This window comes from Columba livia, chromosome 27, assembly GCF_036013475.1.
Source record: "Columba livia isolate bColLiv1 breed racing homer chromosome 27, bColLiv1.pat.W.v2, whole genome shotgun sequence".
Classification (NCBI taxonomy): domain Eukaryota; kingdom Metazoa; phylum Chordata; class Aves; order Columbiformes; family Columbidae; genus Columba; species Columba livia.
The window spans coordinates 1,046,418-1,058,402 of record NC_088628.1 but is presented as its reverse complement, the minus strand read 5'-3'; the positions used below and the strand labels follow the sequence as shown (position 1 = coordinate 1,058,402).

Sequence of the window (11,985 nt, the reverse complement as noted above, 5' to 3'; positions counted from 1 at the left end):
CAGCGGGACACGAACACGAGAGGGGGGACACGGAGGCGAGCGGGGGACATGGAGGTGCACGGGGGCAGGGGGAAGTGGGCACGGAGATAGGGGACACGGGGGGACACGGAGAGGAGGGGGGGATGGATACGGAGACGGTGGTCACAGAGGGACACGGACACGAGGGGGTGGACATGGAGGGACACAGACACGAGGGGGTGGACACAAGGGGGACACGGACAGGAGGCGGGACTCGGAGGGACACGGATGTGGAGGGGTGGACATGCGTGGACACGAACACGAGGGGATGGACACGGACACGATGGGCACGCGGCCGTGGATGTGAGAGGGGGAGACACGGACACCAGGGGGCGGACGTGGACAGGGTGGACACAGGGACGTGAGAGGGTGGGCACGGAGGGACACGGACATGGGAGGAGGGACACGAACGTGGTGGCCTTGGGGGACACTGACAGGAGTGGCGGACACGGGGGGATGCGGCCATGGAGAACAGCGGGGTGGGGACACCCAGGGACCACGGACACCCCCACGCACGGACCCCGGACCGGGAGCAGCCCCAGCGCGGCTCGGGGGCTCGGAGCAGCACCCCGGAGAGGGCCGGGGGGCCGGAAGGGTGCTGAGGAGGGGGGTACTGCCCCCTGCCCCCCCCGGGGCCGGTGACGCCCTGGCAGGGTGACACGGGACATTGGGACCCGCCTGTTCCTCTTCCCGCACCCCCGCCTGCGCCAGAGAGGCGGCCGGAGTGCAGGCAAGTTGGGGTGCTGAGGCTGAGGGGGCAGCGAGTCACCCCCTGCACCCCGGGGGGCGAGAGGGAGCGGGGGTTGCCAGACTGAGCTGTGCTGGTTTGCACTGGGAGGGGGAGTTGGGGATCCGCGCGGGCGGGTGTTGCTGACCCCCCTGTTTCTCCCCCAGGCGCCTGGCGGGGTGGAGGGGCCATGGGTCACCCTGGAGCCCCCATGTGTCACCCCACGTCCCCTCTGCTGCTGCTGCTGCTGCTGCTGCAGCCCTTGGCTTTGCTGTGGGGCTGCGACGCGCTGGGCAGCGTCCCGGCCCCCTGCTCCTGCGCCCCCCACAACTGCACCGTGTCCCCCTGCCACTGCCTCACGGCCCAGGGCCACCTCCTCAATGTCACCGATTTTCACGCCCGGGAGTGCGGGGGCAGCGTGGGGCTGGTGGCCGGGGTGGCCGGGGCGGCCGGCGGGGTGGCCGTGCTGCTGGTGGTCACCGCCGTGGTTTGCTACCGGAGGAGGAAAGCGGCTTCTGCCGGCATGGAGTGGGGGAAGCAGGAGCCCCCCGCGGCCCTGGGGCAGCCCCACTACATCAGCCGGAGCGATGAGGTCGGTGGCAGCGACGCCGGCACCGCGCCCGAGTATGAGAACGTGTTTGTGAGCCGGTGTGCTGCCCAGGGCTGGACGCCGCGGTGGCAGGAGGAGCCGTACGGGTGAGGGAGCGGCTGTGGGACAGGGCCCGGCCCCTCCCCGTCTGGGCTGGACAGTGCCGTGGTGTCCCAACCCAGCCAGCTCGTGTTGGGCCGTCCCATCCATCCCACCCCATCCCACCCCATCCCACCCCCCCCCCCCCCCCCCCCCATCCCATCCATCCCATCCCACCCCATCCCATCCATCCCATCCCATCCCACCCCATCCCATCCATCCCACCCCATCCCATCCCACCCACCCCCCCCCCAACCCCATCCCATCCATCCCATCCCATCCCATCCCATCCCATCCATCCCACCCCATCCCACCCCATCCCATCCCATCCCACCCCATCCCACCCCATCCCACCCCATCCCACCCCACCCCACCCCACCCCATCCATCCCATCCCATCCCATCCCATCCCATCCCACCCCACCCCATCCATCCCATCCCATGCCACCCCATCCCATCCCATCCATCCCACCCCATCCCACCCCAACCCATCCCACCCCACCCCCCCCCACCCCACCCCATCCCATCCATCCCATCCCACCCCATCCCATCCCACCCCATCCCACCCCATCCCATCCCACCCCATCCCACCCCATCCCATCCATCCCATCCCATCCCACCCCATCCCATCCACCCCATCCCATCCACCCCATCCCATCCATCCCATCCCATCCCATCCCATCCCATCCCATCCCATCCCATCCCATCCCATGCTGTGCTGTCCCATACCACCCCCCCAGTGCCACCCCCCGCCAGTGCCTCCGATCCCATGCTGTCCCCTCCCCAGGACCCAGCCACCTGCTGGGGCTGAGGCCTTTTCCCCACGCGCATCCTCAGACCCACCCCATGACATTTGGTCCCCGATCGGGGACCGGCCACCCCTGACCCCCCATCACCTAGGCACAGTGTCACCCCTCTGTCCCCTCCCCAGGTCCCAGGTCCCAGCAGACGATGACTATTTCCTGGAGAGCGAGTCAGTCCCCGGGGACCAGCCCATCTACGCCAACACGCAGAGACCCCCCGAGGACGTCTACATTGTCCCCGACCAGTGAGGGGCCAGGGGAGCCGGGGGGACTGTGGGGGTGACACTTTGACTCCCCCTGACTCTACCCTGGTGTCCCCCCAGCCCAGAGGGCACGGGGGTGGGCACTCCCCATGGCTGGGACAGGGACACATGTCCCCACGCACTCATCCTGCCAGGGATGCCTCTCTCAGGGGGGGGTATTTTAATCAACCCCCACTTTTGCCCCAGTTCCCACCATAGGGAACGTGTCTTTGCGGGGCTGGTGGCCACTGACCGCAGGGTCACCTTGTCACAGCATCTGCCAGAGCCGTCTCGGCTGGGGACACGTGTGGGGCCACCCCGGAAAGTGGGGGTGTGCGGGGTGACCGCGGCCCCCGGTTTCTCTTCCCCTTTCGGCTGCTGATGGCGAGTTGCACGGCGCACGTGCACTTGGGGACATCTTGGCAGTTGGGGACATCCGGGCACTGGGTCACCTGCACCCTCCCCTTTTTCTGCTAAATCTGCCAATTTTGGGAAGGGAACAAAACGCCGTTTTACTTTTTAATGCTCTCAGCAAAATCCCTGAGCCTGGCGCTGTTGGGCTGTGCAGCCCAAGGGGGTCGCAGCCTGGGGACATGGGGACCCCCAGGGCTTGTCCTGGTGTCCCCACAGCTCTGCCTGGGTCCCTTGAGCTCCAGCCCTCGTGACGCCCCATTAAATGGTTTAATTACCTTAAATTACCTGCGTAGCTCATGGTCTGCTGGGAGTGCCGCGCAGGACATGGGGTGGTTGTCCCAAAGCTGGAGGGCCCTGGAGAAAGTCCCTGAGCCCCCAGAGCCCAAGTCCCCAGAGTGGGGGTCCCAAGGGACCAAGACCCTCAAGGACAGGTCCCCAGAGCCCAGATCACTTTGGCCCAGGTCCCCAGAGTGGAGGACATCACAGCTTGTGTCCCTCAAGTCCTGGTCACCAAAGCCCATGTCCCCACACTGGAGGTCCCCACATCCCGTCACCCTCAAGTCCTGGTCCCCAAAGACCCCATTCCCAGAGTGGAGGTCCCTGTATCCCCTGTCCCTCAAGTCCTGGTTCCCAAAAACCCCATTCCCAGGATGGAAGTCCCCATATCCCCTGTCCCTCAAGTCCTGGTCCCCAAAGCCCATGTCCCCAGACTAGGGGTCCCCATATCCCATGTTCCCCAAGACCAGGTCCCCACCAGGAGCTGCTAAGGGACCAAGCAGCCCAGGACACCCCCGGGATGTGCTGGAAGAGGGGGCAGGACAGAGAGGAACTGTGACCAGCAGAGCCACCCCATCCTGTGGCGAGTCCCTTGGGGACAATGGCGTGTGCCACCGACCTCTGTGCTGGCAGAACTGGGGGGGGGAGCGATGGTTTTCCCCCAACACAGCTGAGATACCTGGAAATCGGGCATCACCCACATCCCAGCTGGACGTGCCTGGGGGGGTCAAGGCTGCACTCAGCGCCCATCTGGAGGACACAAAGAGCTCAAAGGTCTCTGGGAGCATCACCCGGGTGTTACTCACCCCCCGGGGCAGGGATGGAGCTGCTCCAGCCCTGGAAACCGTGAGGATTTACCGGAGAATTCACGTGGAGCAGGTTCAGCCGAGGGGCCGAGCTGTGGGACCCCCCAGCTGAAGGTCTCTGCTCACCCCGTGCTCTTGGAGACCCCCCAAACTGGGCAAGAGGAGCCACCAGCATCCCCGTTCCCATCGCTTTATTCATTTACATTATGGCATTGTTTCTGTTTTATAGAAATATATAAAATAATAATACACACAAAAAACCTTTCCCCAAAAAACCCCTATTTTGCTATAAAATGCAATAAGTTAGCAATAAATAAGAAGGTTGTATAAATAAGGCTCTAAGCGGAGAAAAAATGATGCTCAGACCCACCCCCGGCCCCTTCGGGCTGGAAAGGACCCACCTACAAAATAAACGAAGGTTTTAAACACAGGAAAAGCGGGAGGGGGGAATAAGTTACTGTGGCTTGTGGAGGGAGGGGGGTCACAACCGGAGAGCCCAGGGGGGTTTGTGCCACAGGGGCTGGGTTCTGGGATGCTGGAGCTGCCAGGATGTGTTTGGGGTCCAAGGCGACGGCGTCAGGCGCAGTGGCACTTGGTGACCAGCATGTCCTCGAAGACAGTGGACACCAGCCGGCCCTGCCCGTCGTAGTGCATCAGCACCATGGGGTCGTAGGCGGCGGGGACGCAGCAGGGCGGGGGGGTGGCTTTGGACAGGGAGTGCATGCGGGCTTTGATCTGGGCGTGCATGCTGGCCGGCTTGTAGTTGTGGGGGCAGGAGCCTTCACAGAACCTCATGTAGTAGCTGTTGGGGGCAATGACCCAGTCTGACCACCCGATGTCCTGGAAGGAGACCTTGAGGGACTTGAGGCAGCACTTCCCATCGCTCTTCCCGCACTCCTCCTCCAGCCCCCGGGCTCGCCGGGCTCTCCGAACCGTTGGCTCTTGGGTTTCCACCTCCAGGACCAGCGTCTCCCCCGCCGAGGTGGCCAGCGAGGCGGTGACATTGGCCGTGAACACCAGCTCCAGGCGCAGCGTGTCCTCGGGACCCGTGGCCCAGGGCTGCACGGCTGCTGTGATGTCCAAGCTCAGGGTGTCACGGTCCAGCTCTTGGCTCCGCAGGAGCTTGGGGGTCTCGTGAGCGCCCCCCAGCACGTAGATACTGACCCGCGGGGACAGCGAGGTGGCCAAAGGGGACGTGGCGTGGGATGCCAAGGACTTCTTGAAGAGCTTCAGCTCCGCCTGCACCACCCGGAGCTGCCGGTGGAAAGTCTCGGTGTGGGACAGGATGAGGCGATAGCGGTAGGGACCACGGGGGTCCTGGTGCCCCTGAGGGTCCTGGTGTCCCTGGGGGACATCTGGCCAGTGCAGCACTGCGGGGACAACAAGGACAGCTGATGTAAGAGCTGGCAATCCACCCCCCCACCAGCCCAGGCTCGTGACCGGCTCCTGTCCCGCAGCCAAACCGCCGCCAACGTGGAATCACACGGATCCCGAGGAGATGCCGAGGTTGGGGACACGGGGACATTCAGCCCCATCCTCATCCCTGGACCACCCAGGACACACCATCCCCAGGGACCCCCCAACTGGAGGGTCGTGAAGCCCCCACCCCAGTTCCCCCCACAGCCCAAGGAGCTGAATATTTCCCTAAATCACCCCAGATCCAGATGAAACCCCAAACTAGGGCTTTAAGGATGGCACCTCCCCATGTCCCCTCTGTTTGTCCCCAACTGCTCAGCCCCCGTTCCGAGCACCCACAGCTGCCACTGGGCAAAACCTTCATCCCAAATTTTTGGTGTTTTTAAGCAAAACAGCTCAAACGGCAGCTCCTGTCACCGCCAGGGCGGGAGAAGCTGTCTGGGTAAGGGTGACGGGGACACGTGCGGTTCATGCCCAGTCATGTCCCGGCACACACTGACACGCCCGGGTGGGGACAGGGCAGGGGACACACGTGGGACGAGGGTGACAGGACGGACGCGGGGACGCGGGCACTCACGGGTGGGTGTCAGGCGGTGCAGGCGCCTGGTCCGCGACACGGATCCTTCCTCCTCCTCCTCCTCCCGGCTCCGGTTCCCCATCACCTCGGCCACCTTGTGCCGGTACAGGTGCTGCGCCTGGCGGATGCTCTCCTGGTCCAGCCGCTGCCGGACGACGGGGGGAGCCGACATCCCCAGCCGCTCCAGGATCCCCTTCTTGACGGCTTCCAGCTGGGTCCTGTCCTCATCCCACCCGCGCGGCCTCGGCTCCACGCAGGTGACGAGCAGCAGGAGCTGGAGGCAGGTGACGGCAGCCCCGACGTCCCGCAGTGCCCTCGGCATCACGCAGGGGAGCGATTGATTCACAGAACTTCTTGCGCAAAAACAACCCAGCGCTGGAGGTGCAGCTCCCGGCGCTGCTGCCCAGGGGATGTATGAAGTGGACCAGATCGGATTTTTATAGGAGCCGAACTTTGCCCGCCCTCCGTCCCCCCCTCCCCGTCCCGGGCTGTCGGCGGGTGACGCCGGAATAAACGCCCAGCAGGAATCTCTCCTGCTCCGCCTGGGATTTCGCACCCCGGTGGTGCCAGGATCAGGCAATTTGCAGCCGCAGAGATGAGAAATATGTCTTGGTTTTTCTCAGGCACAAATATTTCCCTTCCACCTCCTGTTCTCCCCAGCTGGCTCGTGGCTGAGGGGATCCCACTCACTCCATTGGTGAGGGACAAGTGGCCACAGGTGACAAGCGCTGGCCTCGGAGGTGGCAGGAGGCGATGGACAGAGGATGATGTGCAGGTGGAGAGCGCTGCGGGCACGGCGCGTCCATCCCTACATCCTCAGTGGCCGCCTCCATCCTTCTCCTTGTGCCGGTCCCCATTCTCACACAGGTCCCCGTTGTCACACAGGTCCCCATCATCGCGTGGGGCTGAGCCAGACATGCAGTTTTTCCCTAAACGCCCCCCTGAAGCGGCATCCGGGCACCCCGGCAATGCAGGTGGGTGGGAGAGGATTAAGGTTAGACCTTGTCCTACCAAACCGGCTGATGACACCGCAGCCCGGCTTTGCGGCAGCGGCTCCTCCATGGCCCTGCCCTGGGTTCGGTCCCTTCTGAAGCAACGACGGCCACGGTTACATCACCCGGGCACCAGCCCGAAGCCGTTTCGGGATGGAGCTGAGTGCTCCGGGGTGGCACGGGGCCAGCGGGAAGCAGAGAAAACCCACGGTGGGAACAAGGGGCCAATGCCAGGATGGGATCACCCAGCTCTTGCCTTCTCCAAGGGATGCTTTGACCAAACAACACAACCAGAGGGAGCAGAAACCCCGCAGTGGGACAAGGCAATGGGCAGATCCCCCCCGGCACTGACGAGGCTGTTCCCAAATGTCCTGAAGTTGAGCCAAGCACCTGGTCTTGCGCTCCCGCTGCGTAATCCTGGGATTTACGGTGTTTATCCCCCGCTCCAGCCTTATTCCTGCCTTTCTCACCCGGTTTCTCCAGGGTTTGTCTGAGCAAAACCAAGACCAAATTCTTCCCCTTAAAACACGCGAAAGGAGAAGTTTGGCAGCACAAGCAGCATCATGAACAGGTCGCCTGGAGAGGTGGTGGATGAACCATCCCTGGAGACATCCCAGGCCAGGCTGGACGGGGGTCTGGGCAACCTGAGCTGGTGGAGATGTCCCTGTCATGGTAGGGGGCACTGGGGGAGCTGGAGGGGCCCTCCAACCCAAACTTCTATTCCAACTGGAGCTGCAGGATCCTTGGGGAGTTCCTGGGAGCACCACGAGCATCTCCAGGTCCCCAGCAGGTGACAGCCTGGCCACCCGCCCCCTCCACCCTCTGCGAGGTGCCAAAGATGCTCATCCAAAGCCAAATCGGGGCCGTGTAGCGTGACCAGGAGCAGAAATTGGCCTTGACCTGCCAGCAATCCCTTTGCCCCTTGAGCAATACTGGCCAAACCCCCAAATCCTGAAATTTCTGCTTTTGCAATGAATTTTCGAACTGTAGGCGTGTTGCGTGGTCCGAGTCCCATCCGCGAGTGACGCATGGGGCCTCACAGCATCAAAGTTCACCGAAGCCGGATGTTTTTCCCCCATAAGGCGCCAGCCATGGAAGTCAGAGATTTACAGTCCTGCAAAAGCCGTTAAACTCGTGTTGGAAGAGCAGCGGTTGTGAGTGCGGAGCGGCCGGTTGTGAAACGTCCCGGCGTGTCCCCACCAGCCTGCGAGATGCGATTGCGAAGCCTCCGCCCGCGCGGCAGCGGCACCGCACGGCTCCTCCGGCCCTCGTTGGGCTGGCACCGCACCACCTCTTTGCAGCAGAAAGTCAGATCTATCCATCGCCTGTTTCCCAGTGGGACGCGGGTTCCTCTCCCGTTAACACACCCTGTGCGCATCCCTCCCATCACGGGGAGACCCGCGGGTGGGACGGCCAGAAAACCCAAGGAAAGCTCAGAGCTGAGCGTGGAGAAGATGGAAATGGCACTTTCCATCTCTCTGCACCTCCAGAGGTGAGGTGGGCAGCAGGGACCGTGGGGAGGGGACACAGCAGGTCCCCAGAGCCACCTGCGGCTCCCAGCTGAGCCAGCACGGGGGGAAGAAGTGACGTTGGAAATGCTGAAACCAAACACCAAAAGGAACAAGAAGGGGAACATGAACTTTGGTCACTTCCGCATGCAATGCACGCCGGCTGCAGCCTCCAACTTGAACCAGCTCGTGTAGGGCTCGCAGTGGGATGGCTTGATGGGGGTGAGCACAGACAAGGGGTTCCGGAGAGTTCCTATTCCCCAAAAAGTGTGAAAACCCCCTGCAGTCGCCTGCCTGAGTGTGTTTGCAGAAACCCCGGATATTTTTGCAGCTATCAGCAAAAATTCATTTGTTATTTCAACAGCAGGAGGGGAAGTGTTGCCTTCCAGATTTTAGGTCTGTCTGTTCCTCATGGCTGTTGAGCTCCCAAAAAGGTGCTGAGAGCCTCCAACAAAAGCCAGAGCCCCCAGCAATGGGCACACAGCGGCCCCAGGACAGAGTGACTTACAGCATCGCTTCATCCAGAGCATCTCACATCTGGAGCATCCCATCACCCAGAGCATCCCAAATACAGAGCATCCCATCACCCAGAGCATCCCAAATACAAAGCACCCATCACCCAGAGCATCCCACACCCAGAGCATCCCTCTGCAAACAGCATCAGGCTGGGGCTGCTCCCCACAGCCTCCAGGATCTCACATGCTCCCCACAACCACTCAGGCTGAGCGAATCGGATGCCGGAGGAGGGATATTTCCTGCAAACAAGGTCGATAGTTGTTTCCCACGGCATATTTTCAGCCAAAAGCTGGGGAGGGAAGGGCAGCAGAGCTTCCCATAGCGGCCGCCACCACGTGAAGCTCCGAGCGGCCCCCGGGGCTCTTGGTCTCTGGGGAAGTTGGTGGCTGGAAGCAGCTTCAGCGTTTCCAGGAGCAGCTTGGGGTGAACAACCCCTGGTGGAGAGGAGGAACCCGGCCGGGCTCCGACACGCTCCGGTGGTCACCTCGGGCTGAGATTTGGTCCATCCCAGCCGGTTTCAGGGATGGAGACGAGGAATCTCCCTCCGCCGTCAGCCTGGGGTGGTCGGGAAGCCACAGCCCATGTTTTCCCAGCACTTGACCACAGTCATGATGAATTTGCAGAGTGGTCATTGTCCCGACCTTTAGACGTTTCTAAATAAAGGACAAATAAACAGGGTGGATCAGGCGAGTACAAAAAACCAGCTTTTGCCCTGTCGCAGTGGGAATCACGCTATTCTACCTTTACCGACAGTTTACGGCATCTGACAAAAATGTGGTTTTTACACCATTTCTGCCTTGATTACACCTGTGGTCAATGGTTAACTTGAATCCCAGCCCCCTCTGCCCGGACAGCGCAGGAGATGCCTCCAAACCAGCCACCAAAAATGGAAATATCACGTGAGAGGCCCTTTCTGCCCCAAAACACCGTCCTCTGGGCACGAGGGTGTTCTTCGCTGGCCTTGAGCACCTCTTTCCTGGGACAGACTCCCCGGACGGACAGATTTCCAGGTAAGCTCTGTCCCTCAGCCAGGAGTCTTTACAAATACGATTCCCCCTTCAGCAAACATAAATATGATATATGGTATAATGGTATATGGTAAAACGCCTCTGGAGCATCATCCGCACAAGGAGCAGGAGGCGAGTTCAGCCTGGGCAGGATCAAAGTGATGGTTATTGACAGAAGCAGCTTTAAAAAGCAGCAGGAGAGCCCAGGGGGGGAAGAACAGATGAAGGAAACAAAATCCAACCTCAGTACATCCCAGAGCATCATCTCCTTTAGCAAGGGAAGCCTCAGGAGATGCTGCAAGGGAAGGAAAACCCAGAAAGCCCCTTAAAACCACAGGATTTTAAGTCTGGATGGTTTTCTTTAAGCGCGAGCACAACTTTGGATGGGGCACGAGATGGGAGCTGCTGAAGAACGAGGTGAGGTTGCTGCCAGCCTAACCTCCACCAGAAATACACTATTTATTTGCACACCCGGCATGGACCAGGCTCCACGTGCCCGTCAGCAGGGAATTAGTCAGAGGAACGTGACTCGGGCAGAGCCGCGTACGGAGCACCCAGCGCCGGCCAGGAGCAGCAGAAAGCGGTTTTCACCCAGGTCTGAACTCTGACGCTGGTTGGGAACCAGCCAGGACAACCCCGGGCTGTGGCAGAGGTGGGTGATGACCCATTTATACAAAACCACGGAATGGTTTGGGCTGGAAAAGCCCCTCGGGTTTACGGAGTCCAACCGTTAGCCCACCCCTGGCACTGACCCGTGTCCATGAGAAACTCATCTCTTGGCACAAGGGGCCCAAACTGACCCCGGGGTTTGGGGTGAAGCTCCCGAGAAGCTGGAGCAGACAATGAGGCACCTCCAGGCAGCAGGTAAAGAAACACGGTTGAAACGCCGTGATGAGGAGCCCGAGATGGGCAAATCTTTGCCAGAGCATCCCTGCTGCCGTGGGAAGCTCAGACTGGGGATTCCCGGTGCACTGGGAGCCTGTTCGTCCCCAGCGAGGCTGCGAGAGGCAGCAAACCCCGACCTGGGAGCTGCCCGAACATGCAAGGGCTGCTCGGAGCGGGCAGGAAATTCCAGCCATTCCCCGCACCAGCCCCACAGCTGCGGATTTCTGGGGGGAGCTCTGGGGAGCCCTTGGGCAGCGGCTGCAAAAGCGTGAAGGGTTTTTTGGGGGGGGGGGTTTCTCCAGCACCTTCGCTTGAGCTCAGCTTTGATTTGCGAGCTGGGAAAACGCGGGGAGGCGAGCGGGCCCGCCAGATGGACACTGCCCAAAAATCCCACCTCGTTTACGGGGGGTTTGAGGAGAAGGAAAGGAGGGAATAGACTGGGCTGCTACACAAAAATAATTAAGATCTACGAGGAGCCAGCCCAGCAAAGAGATCCCGGGATCTACAGCCAAGAAACCCAAGAGAGACGCTCCACGATGAGCTTCCTCATCACTGATGAGCAAAAGCTGCGATCTTCCCCCCCGCCCCCGGAGAGTTTGGGTTGCAAAACGACCTCCTGAGCTGAGCCAGCAGCATGACATCACCTGGAAACGCCGCGCAGGAAAAGCTCATCACCTCGTAACGCAAACTGAAACGAGAGCGATTTCATCAGGGCTTGGCCGGCGGGGACCGCGGGCTCTGCAGGGACCTCGCGCCCCGGCTGGTGTTCGGGGATCTCGAAGCTCTGGTGCCCATCGCACGCTGGTTGTTGGTGTAAGGAAACCTGGGGAAAAACGTGCCCGGAGAGACGACAATAAATAAGTAAAAGCGGAGATTCAACAAGAATAGTGAGGTTTTGCTCTCTGCCCCCCCTCAGTCACAGAGCACCACGACCTCGCCAGAGCCCCCAACTTTGGGCCAGCATGTGCGTGTGTGTGTCACCGAGCCCCGTCCCGCATGGGGACGCTGGGCTGGCTCTGGGCTCTACCCAGGCCAGGCTTTAACCCGCAGGCTTAGCAAAGCTGAGCCTTGCACTAATGAATATAATCCAACCTCCAGTCTGCTCGGGGAG

At 61.4% G+C, this 11,985-nt stretch overlaps 2 protein-coding genes across 5 annotated transcripts in view; one reads left to right on the top strand and one right to left on the bottom strand.

The window, feature by feature from the left end:
• Positions 1-94: 94 nt before the first annotated feature.
• On the top strand, positions 95-3,175 carry LOC135576495 (uncharacterized). Of its 2 annotated transcripts, none has more exons than XM_065042561.1 (3): positions 95-321; positions 913-1,441; positions 2,364-3,175. In XM_065042561.1, exons 1-3 carry the CDS (start codon positions 123-125, stop codon positions 2,482-2,484), a joined length of 849 nt encoding a protein of 282 aa, XP_064898633.1. In that variant the 5' UTR covers positions 95-122; the 3' UTR covers positions 2,485-3,175. The 2 variants fall into 2 exon arrangements, with proteins under 2 accessions (XP_064898633.1, XP_064898634.1); XM_065042562.1 differs by lacking the exon at positions 95-321 and adding an exon at positions 388-748.
• A 972-nt stretch (positions 3,176-4,147) lies between these two features.
• Positions 4,148-11,985, bottom strand: part of PGPEP1 (pyroglutamyl-peptidase I) — a 23,389-nt gene continuing 15,551 nt past the window's right edge. For 2 of the 3 annotated variants that reach the window (XM_065042548.1, XM_065042550.1), the window contains exons 3-5: positions 11,519-11,697; positions 5,967-9,635; positions 4,148-5,343 (exon numbers count right to left, since the gene is read on the bottom strand). In XM_065042548.1, the coding sequence (XP_064898620.1) occupies positions 4,550-5,343; positions 5,967-6,288 (1,116 nt within the window). In that variant the 5' untranslated portion in view covers positions 6,289-9,635; positions 11,519-11,697 and the 3' untranslated portion in view covers positions 4,148-4,549. The remainder of the gene's footprint in view (positions 5,344-5,966; positions 9,636-11,518; positions 11,698-11,985) is intronic. The other variant, XM_065042549.1, reaches the window with a different exon arrangement.

Coding starts and splice junctions, on each gene's coding strand:
- LOC135576495 (XM_065042561.1), top strand. CDS start 123: ATGGATACGGAGACGGTGGTCACAGAGGGACACGGACACGAGGGGGTG. Junction 322..912: donor ATGGGCACGCGGCCGTGGAT/GTGAGAGGGGGA, acceptor TTTCTCCCCCAG/GCGCCTGGCGGGGTGGAGGG. Junction 1,442..2,363: donor TGGCAGGAGGAGCCGTACGG/GTGAGGGAGCGG, acceptor TCCCCTCCCCAG/GTCCCAGGTCCCAGCAGACG.